Source organism: Biomphalaria glabrata, chromosome 12 (genome assembly GCF_947242115.1).
Source record: "Biomphalaria glabrata chromosome 12, xgBioGlab47.1, whole genome shotgun sequence".
Lineage (NCBI taxonomy): Eukaryota > Metazoa > Mollusca > Gastropoda > Planorbidae > Biomphalaria > Biomphalaria glabrata.
The window spans coordinates 30016386-30035541 of NC_074722.1; the positions used below are offsets into that span (position 1 = coordinate 30016386).

Consider the following 19156-nt stretch of genomic DNA (forward strand, 5'->3'; position numbering starts at 1 on the left):
TTTTGACAAAGCAGGCTATAGGCCTAATGCCTGCCGGCCGGCGGACACGACCCTAAAAAAGAGTGAAAAGAAAATAGACATAGGCCTGTAAAGGCTATATCTAAAATGTAGACCTAGGCCACATCTTAATTCTAATCTAGTTTATATTCTATATAGGTCTGTGTTCATTAATATTACATAGGCCTACAAATCGTCTGCTTGGTGATCTATTAGGCCTACTAGATTAGTCTATCTTGGGTTTAGATCTATAGTCTACTATAGTGTCTATAGATTCTAGATCTAGATCTAATATCTCTATTTCTTGAATAGTGATGTAGATCTATTACTATATAATCTAGAACTAGACTCTATAGAATTATAAGAAGAAGATCTGCAAATTATGTCACACCAAAGGTCGAGTGATTACGTTGGAAAAGCCTTTCAAATTCCAGTAGCGCCAAATAGTCTGAAGAAAAGTGATTCGCCCCATAAAAAGACACATTTTTCAAAATCTTCATTTAACATGGACATGGCCTCAGGCTCAGGCTTATCACAGATTCTTCAAACACAGAATCATGAGAATGGCACAGGTGCCAGAGGGGCTTCTCAAATTTCAGGTTAGAGTCTCTATCCAGATCTAGATAGTAGACTCATATATACTTTATAGTAGAGCAAAATTACAATTCATTAGTCATTAGTGACATATATCATAATATATGATGATATTATGATGATTAGCCTGATTAGTTAGGGGTAGACATTATTAGGCCTAGAATCCTAGTCCTAGATCGGTTTAGATCTAGAATGTCTAGGACTAAATTTAGACCTTTTTTTTAATGTGAAATTTAATGGGAGAAAATCTGAGAAATAGCCTAAAAACTAAAACAGCCTTTAAATATATAATATATAGACAATTATATAGATCTATTTATAATTAGATGTAGAGATGTTATATTAGTTTGTTTAGACTATAGACTAGTAGATGATCTGTAATACAGTCTAATACTTATTAATACTATACAGTCACTATACTATATTTTTTTTACAGCTCATCCAACTGTTGGAGGTATCAAGCTGCGTTCTGTTGAAGAAATTCATATCCTTGATTTAAAATTTGACAGTATATTCTGTATTGCTGTTTAAAAACTTTGTAGCTTTCAGTTATCTTATATTATAGATCTAAATCTAGACTCTAGATCTAACTAGGGCCTACATATCTATAACTTTGTAAGATTGTACCTTAAAGTAATTTTTTAATTTTGTGTCTTAAGTTTATTGTTGTTTCTGTTTTACTACCAGACATTCTTAACATATTAACCTAGAAAGTTTCAACAGATTTTTACCTTCCCCTATTTCAATCTCCTACAGTCTAAAGTTTATGATGAGGCAAGTGCATTTTAAAATTTTGGGAACACATTTTTTTTTATCATACAAATGATTATTCAGTGTTTATGCATTTTATATTCATAAAAAATGAGACTATCACACTGGTATTTCAATTTCACATCATTTAATTGTAAATTCTTTTTTTTTTTCACCAACATTCTCAGAAAAACATAAAAAGGATCTGTGATGAAATAAACACTGATAAAGACAGAGCGTCTATAATGCAAAAAAAAAGCTTTTGATGTATCTTTTTAAAATAACAAACATGTTATTTATGCACTAACTAAATTTCTTTTCTTTCAACTTGTATTTAAGTGTATAAAAACATTGAAATTTACAATAAATATTTTTTCTTTTACTGGAAAAAAAAAGACCTATTAAGCTACCATTAGTAGTATAGTACTATTAATTGAAGGTAAACTACACTTAATTATTTAAAATGTATTGAGTAGGCCTACATACTAACTTTAGAAATACATTTGTAGAGAGTACATCTGTGATGATAGTAATACATTTTCTGTTTTCTAGGTTTTGTATACAGACAATTCAATAGTTGTTTCAGCTCCAACAGGATCTGGTAAAACTGTAGTATTTGAACTGGCTTTAATACGCTTGCTAATGAAGACAGATGACTCAGTATCAAGTGGAAAAATTATTTATAGTAATTAATGGCTTTTTTTTTTTACTTGTAAACAAATCTAGTTTTTAATTAATAGTTAATACAATAAGAGTTAATTACTTATAGATTCAATTTAAGTCCAGTTCCTGTTAAACCAAGGTTTATTGTAGACTACTGATCTATAGTCCATTAAAAAATTTATTTGCTTTAAATGTAAGTCACAGTGCTGGTACCTGCTAAACCAAGCTTTGTTCTAAAATTTGTTTAAAAGTGTAATACCTAAAGTATTTTTTTTATATTCCAGTTACATTTTTTTTTCGTCAAGATAAAAGATATTTATGGGCTTCAGAACATTCAATTACAATTCATTTCTATCTTATGTTTCTCGACACTTCCCTGAAACTGTAAGGGCTTTTTTCATAAAATACATATTTTTCAGAGACAAAAATTAAAGAAAACTATATATATTTTTTTTTTCAGAGACAAAAATTAAAGAAACCTATCATGTAATCAATTATTTTTCATATCTTTGCTCCTAAGTGGCACCTATGAAAGCCTTATGTTCAGAAAGATTTATGGATTGGAAGGAGAAATTTTCTCAACATGGAATGATTTGTTTGGAAGTTACTGGAGACACAGAAATTGATGATCTGACAGAGCTGTTTAATGCTACTTTGATCTTCACAACTCCTGTAAAGTGTTAAGTCAACATATTTTGCACAATTTAGTAATATTAGGAGAATGGGACAACAATTCTTTACATAAAAGAAAAAACAACATAAATATAAAATAAAATACTAGCATTATATAAAATTACAATATTTTTTTCAACCTAAACACATGATTTGTTTTCACCATTTAAATAGCCTATAATGCAAATAATCTTTGAAAAAAACAAACCTGCAAGTTTACATACACAAGTATTCAGTTAAATTCTATGGCAATATTCACATCATACATATTCATTTCTTAAAAGAATAATTTGATGCATATTGAATATACAGGAAAAATGGGACAGCATGTCCAGAAGGTGGAAAGATAATAGACAACTTTTTAGACAGATTAAACTATTCTTGATTGATGAGGCAAGTAATATTAAAATAAGCATTACCAGATAATCACAATTGATAGTATATCATTCACTTTAGAACACAGATATCCAAAATCATATGATTGAAAGTTAATTCTGGAGTGACTGTCCTGAATTTGTGACATTTTTATTAGGTTCACACAATGAACGATCGACAAAGAGGTGCCACTGTGGAAGCTGTTGTTAGTCGCATGAAAACTTTACAGACCCCCAGCTCTAAAAATGGAGAACAATCAATTCGTTTTATTGCAGTTTCAGCAACTATGCCTAACTATAATGATGTAAATAAGATGTTTTGTGATAGAAGTAATGGAAGAAATTGAACATTGGTTTACCTTAGTTTCTTTTCTTTTAATCTGTCTATAAATTTAGGGATTTTATTATTATTTTTTTAAGTAGAAAAAAAAAACTACATTAAAAATAATGTATGAAAATTTATTATTTGAATTTCTACTTGTTTAGTGAAAGATGTGATACCATTTCAGATTGCTGCATGGTTAAGCCAGCCCTGTAAACCTGCATTAGCTTTCAGGTTAGTCAAACGTTTTTCTTGTTATTTGATCAATAAGTATTTTTTCAAAAGTTCATCTTGTTAACTTCTTGCTGTTGCTGGAGGTGGTTTTAAAGCATCCTCCATCCTTCTCATCAAGCAAGGGAAATAAAAAAGTGTTTTCAGTGAAATAAAAAAAAACTAAGCTTCATTATGTGTATACAGTAGCCAAGTGGTTCAGTTTATTTTGAAGTATAGATGATACTTTTCATGATGCTCTTCAACCAAAAAAAAAATGAAATTGATGGCACAAATGTGACATTTGTTATGATGACAATTGATGAATCATTCAGAAGCTAGAGAAACTTCTTGGCTTAAATACCACAAAAACCAACTCAAGAACTGGTCTTCGGTACAAAGATGTCAACTAGATTTCTAGCCTGGATTTTTTGCTAGCCCCATGTTTAAGATTGGCTAGTTTTCAACCTGAAATAAAAATTAATTACAGGAGATGACTTGTTGAACTGAAGTGAGCACTCTATGAAAAGTCTCTCAGGCTTAAGAAGAGATTATTTTAGAAGCTTTTCACTTGAAACCCAACCACTGATTTAGGTATATCAAATTATCATTGCAATTAAAAAGGCATTTTACTATCAAAGAAATTCTAAGGTATGATTCAAATGACTAAATCACTCATTGTTTTGTTTTTTAACTGAAAAAATATTATTAATTATTTCTTGACAGTCTGGCTGATTGTCACCGTTCAGTAAAACTGGAAAGAATAGTCATTGGTTACCCTTTTACTGAAGGCACTTCAGATTTTCGATTTGACATGAGACTTTCTTATCGATTGAAATCCATCATAGATGAATATTCACATTCAAAACCAACACTTGTGGTATGTTTTACAAATATAAGATCTATATCATTTTCAACAAATTATTAATTAATGCTGTAGGTCTCTCTTCACATAATGTGTAATCTAACAATTTAAACCTAGTTCTCAATTTTAGCTGTTTCCCTAAAGTATATCAGTAATACACTACACTCTTTTAGTTGACTTTGATTTTTTTTTTAGTTCTTAGGATGGAATTTTCTCTCAATTCTTTAAATCAGTGTTTCCTCAACTGTTTTCTGTGGAACCTAAGTGTTCCACAAGACCTGAAAATATGTTCCATGAACTACTGGAATAATTAAGAAGTAGGCCACCACCTGAATAAATTTCTCTAAAAAATAAAAGTGTTCCACTAAGTACTCAGAATGTGTAAAGTGTTCCATTAAGGAAAATGTTAGGGAAACACTGCTTTAAGCAATCTGCAGTTACTTATTATAACTATGCATGATTTTTTTATGTCTAGTTTTGCTCCTCTCGTAAAAGTGTAATACAATCTGCTGAAGTCTTGGCTAGAGATTTCAAAGGACATAGACATTTTGTTTTGATTGACTCTGTCCACCTTCAAAAAGCAATATCTTCTATTCATGACTACAAAGTAGCAGGTAATTTTTTTCTTAATGCTTTTTCAGAATAGGTTTTATCATTTTTACTTTAGAAAAAGTAAATTATCCTCTGCAATTATGTCTCCATTGATCATAAAAAAAAAACTCACTTATATTTAGGGCAATAATTCCATTATAATTACAATCTGTAATTTTTAATTTAACATCCCAAAGGATAATAAAATATTTAAGGATTTTTTTAGACATGTTTTTACTATTTTTTATAAATGTTTTGTAGTTGTTTTTATTTTGTCAAGTTCTTTTTCTTTTAGAAAAGTTATTAAGAACTCAATAGCATAAATAAATCTTATAGTTATTTATAAATTATTTACAGAATTTTTGCAGCTGGGTATTGGTATACATCATGCAGGCTTACACTCACAGGATCGACACATTGTAGAGGAACTTTTCAGATCTTCTCAGTTACCTGTATTGGGTACAGATATTGTTTTGAAATATTTTTTTAAAAGATCACATTTTATAATAAGGTACAAATGAAATGTTTAGTTAAATTTTACTAATTGTTCACTCTGATCAGAAATATATTTGAATTGTATCAGTCTGTACAAGTACCTTGGCTATGGGTGTGAACTTACCAGCCCACCTTGTTATTATTAAGTCTACACACTACTATAATATGGGAGCAATACAGGAGTACTCAGATATGCACATTCTACAAATGATTGGAAGAGCTGGTAGACCTCAGGTAACCCTTCTAAATTATTTACATTAAAAAATTGTGTTAATTATTTGTACTAAAGTATAAATTAAAGAATAAATTGTTGAAATTTTTTCTTAAAAATTTTGAATTATTTGTCCACCACAAACATTCTGTTTACCAGCTGCCTCTATTCCTCTCTGTATTCTGTTAAGCAGTGTAACAAGATTTTTTAATAGTGTCTTCTCATTTCTTTTGCTTGCTTTTTACAAGGTTTAAAAAAAGTTTGAAAAAAGGTTTAATAATCTTGAGATATAGCCATAATATCTAAATTTAGTTATTAGTTGAATATTATTCCTCATTGGATTTATTTGCAAACTTAGTAAATGATGATTTGTAGCTTCATTATTTTATCTCCATTGCCTTGTCTTTCTTTCCAACTCTGTTGTTACTTTTATTCTATAAAAGAAATGAGATAAAAGGGACAAAAAATATTTTTATTTGAAATATTTCAGTTTGACACATTTGCTGTAGCAGTGATTATGACAAAGTCCAAATATAAGGTAAAATCATTTTACAATGAAATTAGATGTCCTAGGAATACCTACTAAAAATATTCCCTTATAAAAGCGTCCACAATTTTCAGAGAATAAGAACATCATATATGAAAACATTCTAAACAGAGTTTGGTGGCTGAGTGAGTGAGGTTCAAATCTTGGTGACAACTGGGATTTCGAACTTTGGATTTTTAGGATGCCCCCTCAGTTCACCCAATTTGAAGGGTACCTGACATTAATTGATGAAAGTAAAGGTAGATGGCCATTGTACTTGCCACATGATACACTCACTAACTGTCAGTTATAAAAATAAAAAGTAACATCATGTGCCATATAGATCACAAGGTCTTAAAGAGGTGCTTTAATTTTTTTTTTATTCTTCTAAATATATATTTTACTGTTGTTTAAAAATTCAAACACATAATATACTAAATTTCTAACCAAAATGATTATTGAACATAAAATTATTCTGAAAGTTGTTCAACTTTGATACTGAGTTAATTTTCTTTTCTAATGTCATGTGTTTTTGTAGCTTTTGCTGTGAAAAATCTGAATGAAAAAAATTGTTGCTTAGTTATGATTCCTATTAAAAATACATTAAGAATAAGTGTTCACTTAATTTTTAAATTAACTTTTTAAATTTATTAAAAAAGAAAACATTCAGACATTCAGTATATTTTTGCTGAATTTATCTTTTAAACAATAAATCAACTATTCTTTATAAAGTTTTTGTTGGTAAGCAACACTTGAGAAAAAAACAAAACATTTTAAAATTTCATTCTCAGTCCAGATATGAATCACTTGTGAATGGCAGACAGTTGATTGAAAGCAGGTTTGTTAACTGAGAATTAGTGTAGTTGTAATGATATGGTAAATTTTTTTATAGTTGAGCTTGATTATTCTTTTTTTTTTTCAAAATTGTTATATGTTTACAAAGATTTCATTTTGTTTTATTGAGACTGTACTCTTAGACCCATTTGAGAGTTATATTTATCTATCATAGCTTACATAAACACCTCATAGAACATCTGAATGCAGAAATAGTTCTACAGACTATTAGTAACTATAGTCTTGTAATGGAGTGGTTAAAACACACATTTCTTTATGTCAGAGCATTAAAAAACCCTAAATATTATGGTAAGCTACTTAAGTTTTTATCTACAGTTTTTTATTTTTAATTCGGTACATTTTTATATTATTTTTTATTATATAATTTTGTGTTTATTTGAGTTTTGTTGTAATATCTGAGTAGTAAATGGACACTTAAGTATGTCTTTGAGGATTATTGGCTTATAAAGTAATCCTGGCAATAGTTTATGAGGTATCATCTGGCCCCACAGTGGTCTACTTCTGTATTTCCATTATCTTAGGCCAGGTTCTCAGCTGGGACTAGAATAAGTATTTAAAATAGTCTCACCTTTTTTGGAAAATGGAAAGTCATAAGGAAATAGTCTATGATAGTCTTAGAAAAAAGGAAGCTATATTTATGTATATATATTTATGTATTAGTTTATGTTTCTACTGTCTGTATGTAGTCTAAATGCAACAACATTAACTAGTCAATAACTATGACAATAACTCATGTGGCAAGCATATTTCATTTGATTCTTTGTAAACTGCTAATATTTTAAAAAATAACAAGAACCAAGTATATGCACATTCATAAATGAAATATTAGACAAGCTACATTATTTTTTTTGTTTATTCTATTAACTGTTAGTTTCCTTTGAAATCAGGATTGCCATCTGATTTAAAAAAAGAAGATGTTGAAAAGAAACTTACAGGTAAATTTATTATGAGAGATATCTTAGTTTATTAAATCTTGAGACCTATAGTGTATAATAGTATGTCCATACTTCTCCATTTATCTCCATTAAAGAGTCATATAATAATAATTAATAATAATAATTGTATTTATAAAGCGCTGTTAACAAACAAAATGTAGGCTCAAGGCGCTGTAATAACATTACAAACACAAACACGACAGCTAAAATGACAATTAATCTTAAAAAGTTTTAAACGATATGTCTTAATGTTCTTCTTAAAAGTGGTGTAGCATGTTGTCTGTCTGAGATCAATGGGGAGTGAGTTTCAAACCTTTGGTCCGTGCACTGAAAAAGCCCACAGACAGTAGCTTTTGAGGGAGAAATGTGGCACCACTAAAAGCGTTGCGTCCATTGAGCGTAGGGCTCTCTGGGGGACATATGGAATAATCAGTTCGCTAAGGTACAAGGGCATCTCATTGTTATATATACACTGATGACAAAGTGTACCGACCTTGTAATCGATTCTCGCTTTCACTTGAAGACAATGTAGCGTGCGCAAGAGCATAGTAGCAGAATCTCGTCTTGTTTTTCTAAGGACTATTCATGCTGCATTGTTCTGAATATGTTGCAGCTTGCCTATTTTGTCATCGGGTATACCTGCTAGCACAGCATTGCAGTAGTCAAGGCGGGAGAGTATGAATGCGCACAGCTAGCATTTTTGTTGACTCCGTTGTTAAATATGGTCGGATTTTTTAAGTTGCATATCTTTGATGAATTTACTTTGGCTATAGTAAAACAAACTTGGTATGGCTCCTTTTGAAACTTTTTGATTATGTTGATGCATAAGTTTAATGGATATAACTCCTTGTTTGAAATTAATGATATTCAGTTGTAAATACATGAAGGTATGCATGACTTCTCTAGCTGAATATTTAAAATAATGAAGATAAATTGTAGCTTAGATATCTTTTAACATTAAATGATATTTTCTTTTCTTTATGATTTGAACTTGCTCTTGCTATATTATTATTAATTATTCTCTCTTTCATTAATAGATATGTGTCTTCAAAGCTTGAATCAATTAAGAAGTTCTAATCTTGTCTCTGTTAATGAAGAGTCAGATGCTATATTTTCTACAGGTAAACGTTAATTGCAAAAAAAAAAAGTTCAAATTAGGCCATATAAGTAAAGCCTTTAAATTTTTTTAAAATTTATAGATACAGGAAAATTGATGGCCAGGTACTGTGTTGCCTTCAACACCATTAAACAGTTTCATGAAATAGCTGAGCATTGTGAAAGTATAGCTGATATGGTTAGTTTTATCTTTTTCATTATTTACATTTGCGCCTTGTTATGTATCTAATCAATTTATCCAATGTATTTTACATTTGATGAAAACTTTATAGCTCTATAAGTAAAGAGCACATTTATGGTTCAAGAAAGTCTTTTTACTTTTTCAGTCAAAATGGCTACAATTACATTAAGAAACTCTTGTTTTATATAAACCTTATTTAAGAGCAACAATTTAATTTAGAACTTTTATAAAAGTAAACTTAAAGAAAAACTGTTGCATATTTTGTTTTTAATGTACCTCCCCTCCCTACACCCTCCTTCATTTGTCAATCTACTAATGCTGCTGAATGTGTTAATGAAAGAGATCACATCACAAATGAGTTAAATGTTTACATTGCCAATATAATTGTATGAACACTGTTGTTTATCACCCTCCTATTTTACAGTTAACTAGACTTGCCCAGTGCTCTGAATTTGAAGATATACAGTTGAGAACCAATGAGAAGAAAATTCTGAACACACTAAACAAAGACAAAAATAAAGAAACCATAAGGTAATTACACTTCATTTTAAAAAAATGTTTGAAGCAATGTAAAAAATTTACCTATGGATCTTTTTTAAAGCTTTGTCACTCTCCTCTTTGACATCCTTTGAAGGTGAAATAATAAGGTACATTTGAGATGATCAACTAGTATTCCTGTCATTTAATTTGACAAATTCCTATAACTCTGTTGTGGATTAAAGATTTGCTAGTCAGTGCAAAAAGACATCCACACATATCATTAAATGTATATTTTTGTTGTTTGTTCAATTTAGATACCCGATGACTGGAAAGATAAAGACTGGGCCCATGAAAGTCAATTGGTAATTATTCTATCTAATATATCACATTTTTTTCTTCTGTTTATTCTCTTTAGCCTATTAAGTAGAAATAATGTTCTCCCCTGTTTGTTTTTAATCAGGCTTTCTTGTTTGACAATAGGCTTGATCAACTATCTTTATTCATTCTCTGTATATGTTGCCTAATAGTCTTGGTCTTTTGTCGTAATTTCATTCTTTTGCCAATCCTCGAGTCTATAAAGTCCCATCATTATGACTTGTTTTCTTTACATGATTGATCTAACCCCATACCTTTACATGTATAAATCTTGGTCTAGGAACCCATTTCCGCCTTTGTAGTGATGTTGTGACATATACATAAACTGATGTAAAAACTACTATGCAAGTTTAATTTAGCTGCCTTGCAGGATGTAGATCTTATTGCTTTTTTCTGACTTAAATTAAACCAACTACGAAATGGTAGTATTTAATTAGTTAATTTTGTAAACTTTAACACTTTAAAAATTTACTTTTAATATCTAAAAACCTAGTCCAAAACAGACACTACTAAAAATAACAGTAAATGCTACTATTTATCAGTTTAATTCAAGCTCAGCTCAGCTGTTTAATTGTGTCAGACTTTTCCTTATCACAAGACACTGGAAAAATTTTTAGAGTTGGACAAAGGCTGCTGAAATGTAAGTTTTATTATTTAACATAGAAACGTTTATTGAAAGAAATACATTCATGAAAAATTTGCTTAGAAACATTTCTCTTATCATAGAATTGTGAATGTATTAGCTTAAGCTTTGAAAAGACCAAAGAAAGGAGAAAAAAAAACAACCTAACCTACTCATTCACTGAGTGTAATTAGCTTGTCATCTTTGTTTAAAATACAAAAGGAGGTCAGCCTGAAAGCTGTTTGATTTAAGGAATTAATTAATCATAACTTGATAAAAAAATAAAATTACTTCCTTTTTGTGTCTAAAGCTTCAAACACCTCTGTCCATATTTGGTTTATCTGTAGTTTCTAGCTAGCTGGGAACATGAATAATGTCTGACCTTATGCTCCACAATAAATACCAGTTTTGACAAGATTGTTCACTTTAGTCATTTTAACTTTCAGGTTTGATGGAATTTTTACTTCAGTCCAAGCGTTATTCAGTGCTTCTCTATTCTGCTTTACTCTATAAAGCATTCAAGTCAAAGCTTTGGTTTGATTCAAAATATGTGGCACGTCAATTGGATGGCATTGGTAGGAATAACAATTTAAAAATTTATTTTAACAAACTTTCAAAAAATGTTTAGCATAATATATTAATTCCAGATAATGTCCAATGAAGCATTATCAATGTAATGTAACCAAGTGGTTATTTTGTAATGAAATAATTTTTTATTAAAAATTCTGACAGGTCCAACTATGTCATTGGCATTAGCCAATGCAGGATTAACATCATTCCAGAAAATTGAACAAACCAATGCAAGAGATATTGAATTGGTAAAAAATATATTAAAATCTAAGAAAATTAAAAAGCAAATGATATTAACCTTCGTTAAATATAAAAAGAAAATTATAATACACAGATTGTCAACAGACATCCTCCGTTTGGTAATCAAGTTCTAGAAGCAGTTTCAGCTTTACCAAAATATCAGTTGGCTTTAGAGCAGGTAAATAATTATCTACCTTTTTATAATTCTGATATGTGAGCTCTTCACTAGTCGTTCAACGGTATCTAGGAATAATGATAGATTAAAATGAAAAAAAAAAATTCCAATATAGTTTTTTTTTAAAATTGTTTTCCTTTTGTATCAGTTTTATATATGTTATGTTCTCAAAGCACCATGAACCTACATTGGATTTGTCATTGATGATATATCAATAAAATAATTTTTGTTAGTATCTCCGCTTATTATTATTATTTACCAGCCTGAAAAGTTTGCAGAAAATATTGATATAAACTGTACCCATTCAATATGGTTGCTGCTTCTAACTCTCGAATCTGTTAGGGATGTAGCCTCTTTTGCAGCTTAAAACTTCTTTATCCTCTTATCTTAGTGCTATTACAGTTCTTCATTAGCCTTAAGTCATAACTCACTTTTTTGTTTTTTACTGTGGTGTGGAAAGAAACATTGTAAAATGCTTTTGAATATTTGAAACAATGATGTATTGAAAACATTAAAAGTATTAGTAAGTTTAATAATCTAGATCCAATAAAACTATGAAATTTGTTTGTTTTTCTAATCAGATGAAGCCCTACAAACCACACAAAGCAATAATTACACTTATTGTTGACCTACTGAATTTCTCTGTACTGGAAATGAAACCTAGCTCAGAAAATACTCATCAGTCATTGCTGATTGTTGGGGATGCTGAAGATAAACTTGTATTGAAGTTGCGCATCTTGTAAGTTGACAATGCTCATGTTTTTAAATTCAACTAAAACTTATTTACACAGGTTTTTAAAATAGGGCTTATATTTATATAGAATTGTTTTCATTCTTCATAGTGACAGTTCTATTTTGAGATGTGGTTCTATATCACAAACATTTGAAGTTACTCGCTGTAAGAAAAGCAAAAAGCTGGACATTACTTTGATAAGTCAGATCTGGGGTAGGTAGGTCTACAAATGAAAGAAATTGTATAAATATTATTTTTTTGCTATGCATTCTATTCATGCTTCATGTAAAAAAAAACAAAGAAATGATAATCGATTTTCGTAGGGAAAAGAAGGAAAATGATATTGTTTCTGTAGCTGGAGAGACTATTGAAATTGTGCAAACCTTTAAATACCCTGGTACTATCCTAGACAATAAACTAAATTTTACTGCACATACTGATTATATCAGCAAAAAAGGGCAGCAAAGATTACGGCTACTAGGAAAACTGTCCTCGTTTAATGTTAGCGAAAAGCCTTGGCTATGTTTTATCACGCTCATATCTGCAATATTTTAAGTTTCAATATCACTGCCTGGTATGGCAATCTGAGCATTAAAAATAAAAATAAACTTAATAGAATCCTAAATGCTGCTGGTAAAATCATTGGCAAAAAACAAACCCCATTTGGGCAGTTGTTTGAGACAAACATCTATAAAAAAGCTAACAAGATCCTCGAAATAAAGAATCACCCGTTGTGTCAGGATTTTGTGATTTTACCATCACAAAAGAGATACAAGACACCGATGGCAAAGACAAACAGACACAAACACTCTTTTGTTCCCCTGGCAATCAAATCATTAAGTAAGAACAATCTGGTATAAACTTTGTCACATGTAAATTATGAGTGAGTCTGGTGTGAATGTACACTTTGGTTTCTTATAGTTATAATGTTTTTTGTTTGGTGTAATGCACAAATTGTAAGACAAATTTCCCTATGGACAATAAAGATTATTATTATTATTATTATTATTTTCTTTTCATTTAAATATACCTTATATTTACACTAACTAAATATAAAATAATTAATTATGTCTTTTCAAAGATATAGTAAACCTTTCATTTTAATTATTAAATATTTATTTCAGTGGGTCTTGATATTTATACAGACTATGAACCCATTTATTCTGAAGACTGGTTTGATATCACCAAAAATCCATCCATAAAAAAGGTATTTTCTACAGGTGTTTTTAAACATCATATGCTGATGCAGTGTGCATGTTAAAACATTTTTATTCTAAAAGATTCCATACAGCCTCATAATTTGTTTAAAGGTGGGTTTTACAGGTTAAACTAAGTGATGACTTTAATGAGATAAATAACTGGGTTCCCTTCCTTGACAGGTTGATGCAGTTATGAACAGCTGCAACACAAAATGAATAAATTAATGTTCATTCAAAATGACTCATCAACACCTTTTTACCAAATAAACATTTAATGATATATAATGTGCATAGATGGATGATGAGTGTTATGATACATTAAGTTATGTTACAATATCATGTTATAAAAGTAAATTTTACAACATAACAGGAAGAAATAACATACATCTCACACACTTAATTACAGCCATAAACATCTGGCTACAACAAACTACATGAGCCGAACGTGGCTCTACACTAGCCAAGGCCTGTATAATGATACTGCTAACTGGAGCTGTAATGATAATACGCATATACCAACAAATCGAGTCTGTCTATTTAAATGTGTTTACTTAAACAAGAGAAATTAGTGGTACATCCCTTAACATCCACAACAAGCGTCTTCTCCAAAAGAACTACTAAAAAGCCTAGTATTGTGAGATTAAGAACTTCCTGAGCCACTTTGTTTCAGTTCATGCCAAATATGGAAAACTATTGAAGTGCATGACAATTAGTACTTATAATAGTTTTTTTTTAAATTTCTATATCTGTAGCTATACAGATTTCACACATTATAACTTAAGTATAGCTTTTTTTACTCAAGCAATTTGTCATAGATGAAAGCCACAGAATTGACCCTGCCACATGGGAGATGGAAGCACATTACAGAGCATCATTGCATTGCACTGTGAAAACTGGTATACCAATTGCAGAGGACAAGAAAGAGAACAGTGCTGGTAGAATAAAAGCTTAAAAAAAACAAAAAGCAAGGCAAATGACACTAGTTTCAGCTGGAAAAACCTGCCTAGTGTGCAGCCAAACATTCTGGGATCACATAAGTCTCACCAGCCTCATGAGGAGGCACAAAACCCTAGTGCAAAGTCTTCAGCCCCCTGGAGGACAAAAGTGGTCATCATCAAACCACAATGGATGAACTAATAATATCAGAAATATTAAGTATCAAAAATGATAGTTCTTTTGCCCATTTACATTAATGTTGAAACAAAACCAATTTTAATCCTAGAGATATATTCAAAATTTAATTTTAAAATATTGACTGGTTACAAGGAATAGTGTTAACCTACTATTAAAAAAAAAAAAAATTGCGTTTTGTTTTTAAAGGTTGAAACTCCTTCCTCTAAGTTAAAAGCTGCAGTTGATAGTGCCAAGCTTAAAAGTAAGTTATTTAGAATATTCTGGCAACTATTTTTGATGTTCAAATTCATTATTATATCCTTTTAAAGCAAACGCTGTTCAAATTCTTTAAAATGAGAATTTAATAATTAATAATAATATAAAAGCCATTTCAACCTCTAACATTGAAATGTAGTTCAAAATCAAAAACAGATAAAAGCTTTATAAAATCAAAATAAAAAATTAATAAATAAAAACAATGAGTTTCTTGCTACCTACTTTGTATCTTTGATATAAGCTTGTTGAAAGCATTCCAACTGCAATGCACCATTTAACCAGATAACATGTATATAAAGGAGTAAAACTCATTTATCACCCAGAAACTTATACCTAATAAAATTGTATGCACAGCAGAAATACTTACATACATGTGATCAAATTGGTATATAATAAATTAAAATAAATAAATAGGATAAAGTGTTTCATTCAGTAAATTATGTTCCCCTTTTTTTGTTGCTTTAGCCAGAGGAAATCCTAATGGAATCAGAGAATCTGATAACAAGACCAAGTTTGCTCAATGCAGCCACAAATGTCTAGATAAATCTATTTGTGGCCACAAATGCTGTAAGACAACTTACACAAAAAGAGCTCAAAAGTTCGTTGAGGACAAACCAGCGAAACTGGTTAAAGTAGAAAGTTCTGCATATTTCAATAAGAAAATATCACACGATAAACCAATAGCAAACCTTGAAAAGCGAAGCACTAAAAAGGAGCCAGTAAGTAGAAATTTATTTGTGATGATGACTCATTAAATGTTGTAAAAGTTAGCTAAACAAAGATTAAAGTTTGTCAATATTGTGTTAAACAGATCTTTTATTTTTCCAATAGGAATGAGTTACCTACCTCTGTTTAATGTAAATACTATCTTATCTTGTCTTAATAACACAAATATGTGTATATGATACAGAGCTCCTGTACTAGGCCTTTAAGAAGTATTTCAACATTATCCAAAACATTCACTGCTAATCAAGTTCATGAGCCAGTCAGACTTCAGAGTTCTGTTTGGGATGAGAATGCTTCTAGAGAGGCTGATGAAGTTTGTTTTGATTTGTTAAGTCATGATGACTTTCAAACAGCTGATTCTTTAACTGGTGGTAAGGACTCTAGTTAAATAAAATAAACAACTTTAATTGGTTGCTTAAAAACAAGTGCTGTAGATCACATGTGATTTATATGTTAACATTGTGTACAAAGTAAAAGAACCTTTTTAATAAATCAAATTATACAATTTACAAAGCAATAAAAATTTTAAAAATAAAATCAGTGTTATAGTAGCATTAATTATGTATAATTTGTCAGAGATAGGTGAAGTCTAGGGCTCCATTCTGAAATTTTACTTTTCCTAAATGTATTATTTGCTGATACTGAACTTGTGTGATTTATCATCTAGGCAACAAGCATGTTAATAAAGCAGATCTACAGGAAGAAGAAATCATTTCTGCATCAAAATCTTCACAAGATTTGGATATAACTAAAAATGGTTGGGCAGATCTTGATGCTTTTAAACTCAGTAGACAAGAATTGTATCAAAATGGTATTTCTACATTTGATCATTACAAAAATAAGTGTCAGTTTTGTCATTTGAAAATGATAGCAAATTAGGTAACCTATATACCAATACATCAGTAAAGAAGTATTGACAATTCTCCCTTTTTTTTTTAAAGATAATTATTCCAATTATTCCAGGTCGACCTCCACACCTTCTAGACAATTATTGCATTGAAGATGACCAGGAATTTGTGGACAGTGAAGAAATATATCAACACGAAAATTTCTCAGAGCTGAAGTCGACTGATAAAGATTTTTGGATGAGGCAAAGTTCTAGGTAAATCATATAATAATTTTTGAAAATGTAACTTAAAAGCTAATGGTAGTATCATTAAAAATAAATTAGCTTCAGCCTCCAAGAGCTTTCTATTTAATCATTCAAGTCATCAAAATTTGAAGAACTAGTGAAGTGAAGGTTATTTAGCTGCAAATATAAAAATGATTAGAGTGACATGGAAGTAAACAAAATTGTGAAATATAGTTATATAGTTGTTCTAAAGTGACTTCCATTAACTCTAAATGAGCCCAAAAAAATGAAATCAAGTAGTTAAGTAAAAATAATGATTTGTTTTTAAATATCTGCTTATAAATTTAGGTAAAGCATTTTTTAACAAGCATTTAATGCATCTGATATATATAGATATAAATACTGATATCCTGCTGCATGATAATTTAATCAGTTATGTTGGTCATTGTTCAACATTTTTTCACTCACTTCTAGAAATAAGCTTAGCTGATTTCTATAGGTAGTCAGTAGATAACCATCATTCAAGTGTTATATTTTCAAAGATAAAAGTCATTATTATAATTTATTTTAGTAAGTATTGTATAATTCTAAAGTGATTTTTGTTAAAATTACAGTGATGAAGAACTCTGCAGACAGATGAATGTACCGTCACAAGACAGGGAAGAAAACATTGCAGAAAGTTGTATCTGTGAACAAAATGTTTTCACTGATACTTCATTACAGCAAATACCATCAGAAAGAAGAAATAACTTTTTACAAAGACATGCTATTGATAGTTTCCTCAACTCCAAGGCAGAACATCCTCTGTTGTGCAGTGGTGGAAAAGATGTTTCATTTAAAAACAGTCAAGATTACAGTCTTTCCCATCCAATGTCTCCTGTGATTGAGTTTCAGCCTAATAATTACACAAAGAATCAAGCAGAAGCTTATGTTATATGTTCTCCAAAGAAGTCTGTGATTACAGGATGTGGTGCTCAAAGAGAACTAATACAATTTTCTAATCACAAATTTACACTACCTTCTGATCATCACTATGATCACTTAGGAACTCAGCATAAAATGAACCTACAATCTCTTCAAGAAAAGGTTATTTTCATTTTCTTGAATAATTTTACAAATACATTTATTAGCCAAGCTTTCAAAACTTTTTTATTGTGTAAATTTAACTGAGTTGTTAAAAACCATAGGGCTACATGATGTAGACTAAATGATCCTTTATTATTAAAATGAAATGATAAACTATAAACAGACTTCTTACTTTTGTATAGTGTCCCCCTCCCACACACAGACTCCAAAAAAAATATCTATAGCACTGCTACTTACTTTGTTTAGTAAAAACAAACTATCTTTCAATCATCAGAAATTTCATGATTCTGCTCAAGTCAGGACCAAGATATTTAATCCTCAATCACAGTAAGTGCTATCTTTAAATTAAAACAAAGTCAACTGGTTCTTGGTTGTAGTTTGAGACACATATTTTAATTATAAGAGTTCCTTTCCATTAAGATCACATTAACCAACATCTAAAATATCACTAAATCATTTATAGAACATTTAGCAAAGAAAACCTTAATGTAAGTGAATATTTTTTTTTCTCCAGACCTTTACTAGATTTGCTCTGGAAGATATAAAAAAATCCAAACTCCAATGGAATTTCCCCCCCATTTGTTCAGGAAAGACTTGAGTTGTATATATTAATTTGTGTTTTTCCTAGCAAAGATAACAATCATTACAATTTTATGCAATATATTTTGACAATATTAATCCTAAACATGTTCTCTCACACTCATTATTTTCTGTGTTTTTTCAGATTACCTTTAGAAGAACACCCTACTTGTGGGCTATTTGATGGAATATTTTGAATAACATGAATGATACTTTTTAGTTTATCAAGAGATGTATTGGCTTTGTAAAAACATGATTCATGCACTGTTTATCTGTTAAACTTGTTTATCTTTTCTGAATGTGTAAACCATTTTATCAACTTTAAGATATTTTGGTGTATTTTCACATTAAGTGACAATAAGGTTCAATTACATTTCTGATGGTGCTAATTTTTAGAAACTGAAATAATAGTAGAAATATTAAGAAGTATTAAGTTGATATATGTTTATAAATTTAAAAATAAAATTGATTTGTGTATTATTTGCTTATTAAAATATGTATCGAATTTCATTATGTCAAATTTCAATGCACATTATGATAAATTTATATTTCA

General features: G+C 29.8%; 1 protein-coding gene across 1 annotated transcript; it reads left to right on the forward strand.

The window, feature by feature from the left end:
• The first annotated feature begins 281 nt into the window (after positions 1-281).
• On the forward strand, positions 282-19095 carry LOC106051530 (probable ATP-dependent DNA helicase HFM1). The gene is made up of 35 exons (XM_056007222.1): positions 282-596; positions 1028-1074; positions 1297-1365; positions 1894-2026; positions 2525-2676; positions 2989-3069; positions 3209-3355; positions 3560-3606; positions 4309-4462; positions 4923-5061; positions 5396-5497; positions 5622-5767; positions 6235-6282; positions 7062-7108; positions 7280-7413; positions 8013-8060; positions 9098-9181; positions 9260-9354; positions 9782-9888; positions 10152-10199; positions 10755-10852; positions 11281-11409; positions 11567-11652; positions 11739-11822; positions 12401-12558; positions 12662-12765; positions 13677-13759; positions 15072-15126; positions 15606-15859; positions 16051-16237; positions 16534-16677; positions 16830-16968; positions 17553-18024; positions 18299-18351; positions 18749-19095. The coding sequence occupies exons 1-35, from the start codon at positions 380-382 to the stop codon at positions 18798-18800; spliced, it is 4143 nt and encodes a 1380-aa protein (XP_055863197.1). The 5' UTR covers positions 282-379; the 3' UTR covers positions 18801-19095.
• Positions 19096-19156: the final 61 nt, after the last annotated feature.

What these genes read in the sequence shown, in the direction of transcription:
- LOC106051530 (XM_056007222.1), top strand. Translation starts at nt 380, where the DNA reads ATGTCACACCAAAGGTCGAGTGATTACGTTGGAAAAGCCTTTCAAATT. An exon ending in CTATGCCTAACTATAATGAT is followed by an intron (nt 3,356 to 3,559) that starts GTAAATAAGATG and finishes ATACCATTTCAG; the next exon opens with ATTGCTGCATGGTTAAGCCA. An exon ending in GTGAAAGTATAGCTGATATG is followed by an intron (nt 9,355 to 9,781) that starts GTTAGTTTTATC and finishes CCTATTTTACAG; the next exon opens with TTAACTAGACTTGCCCAGTG.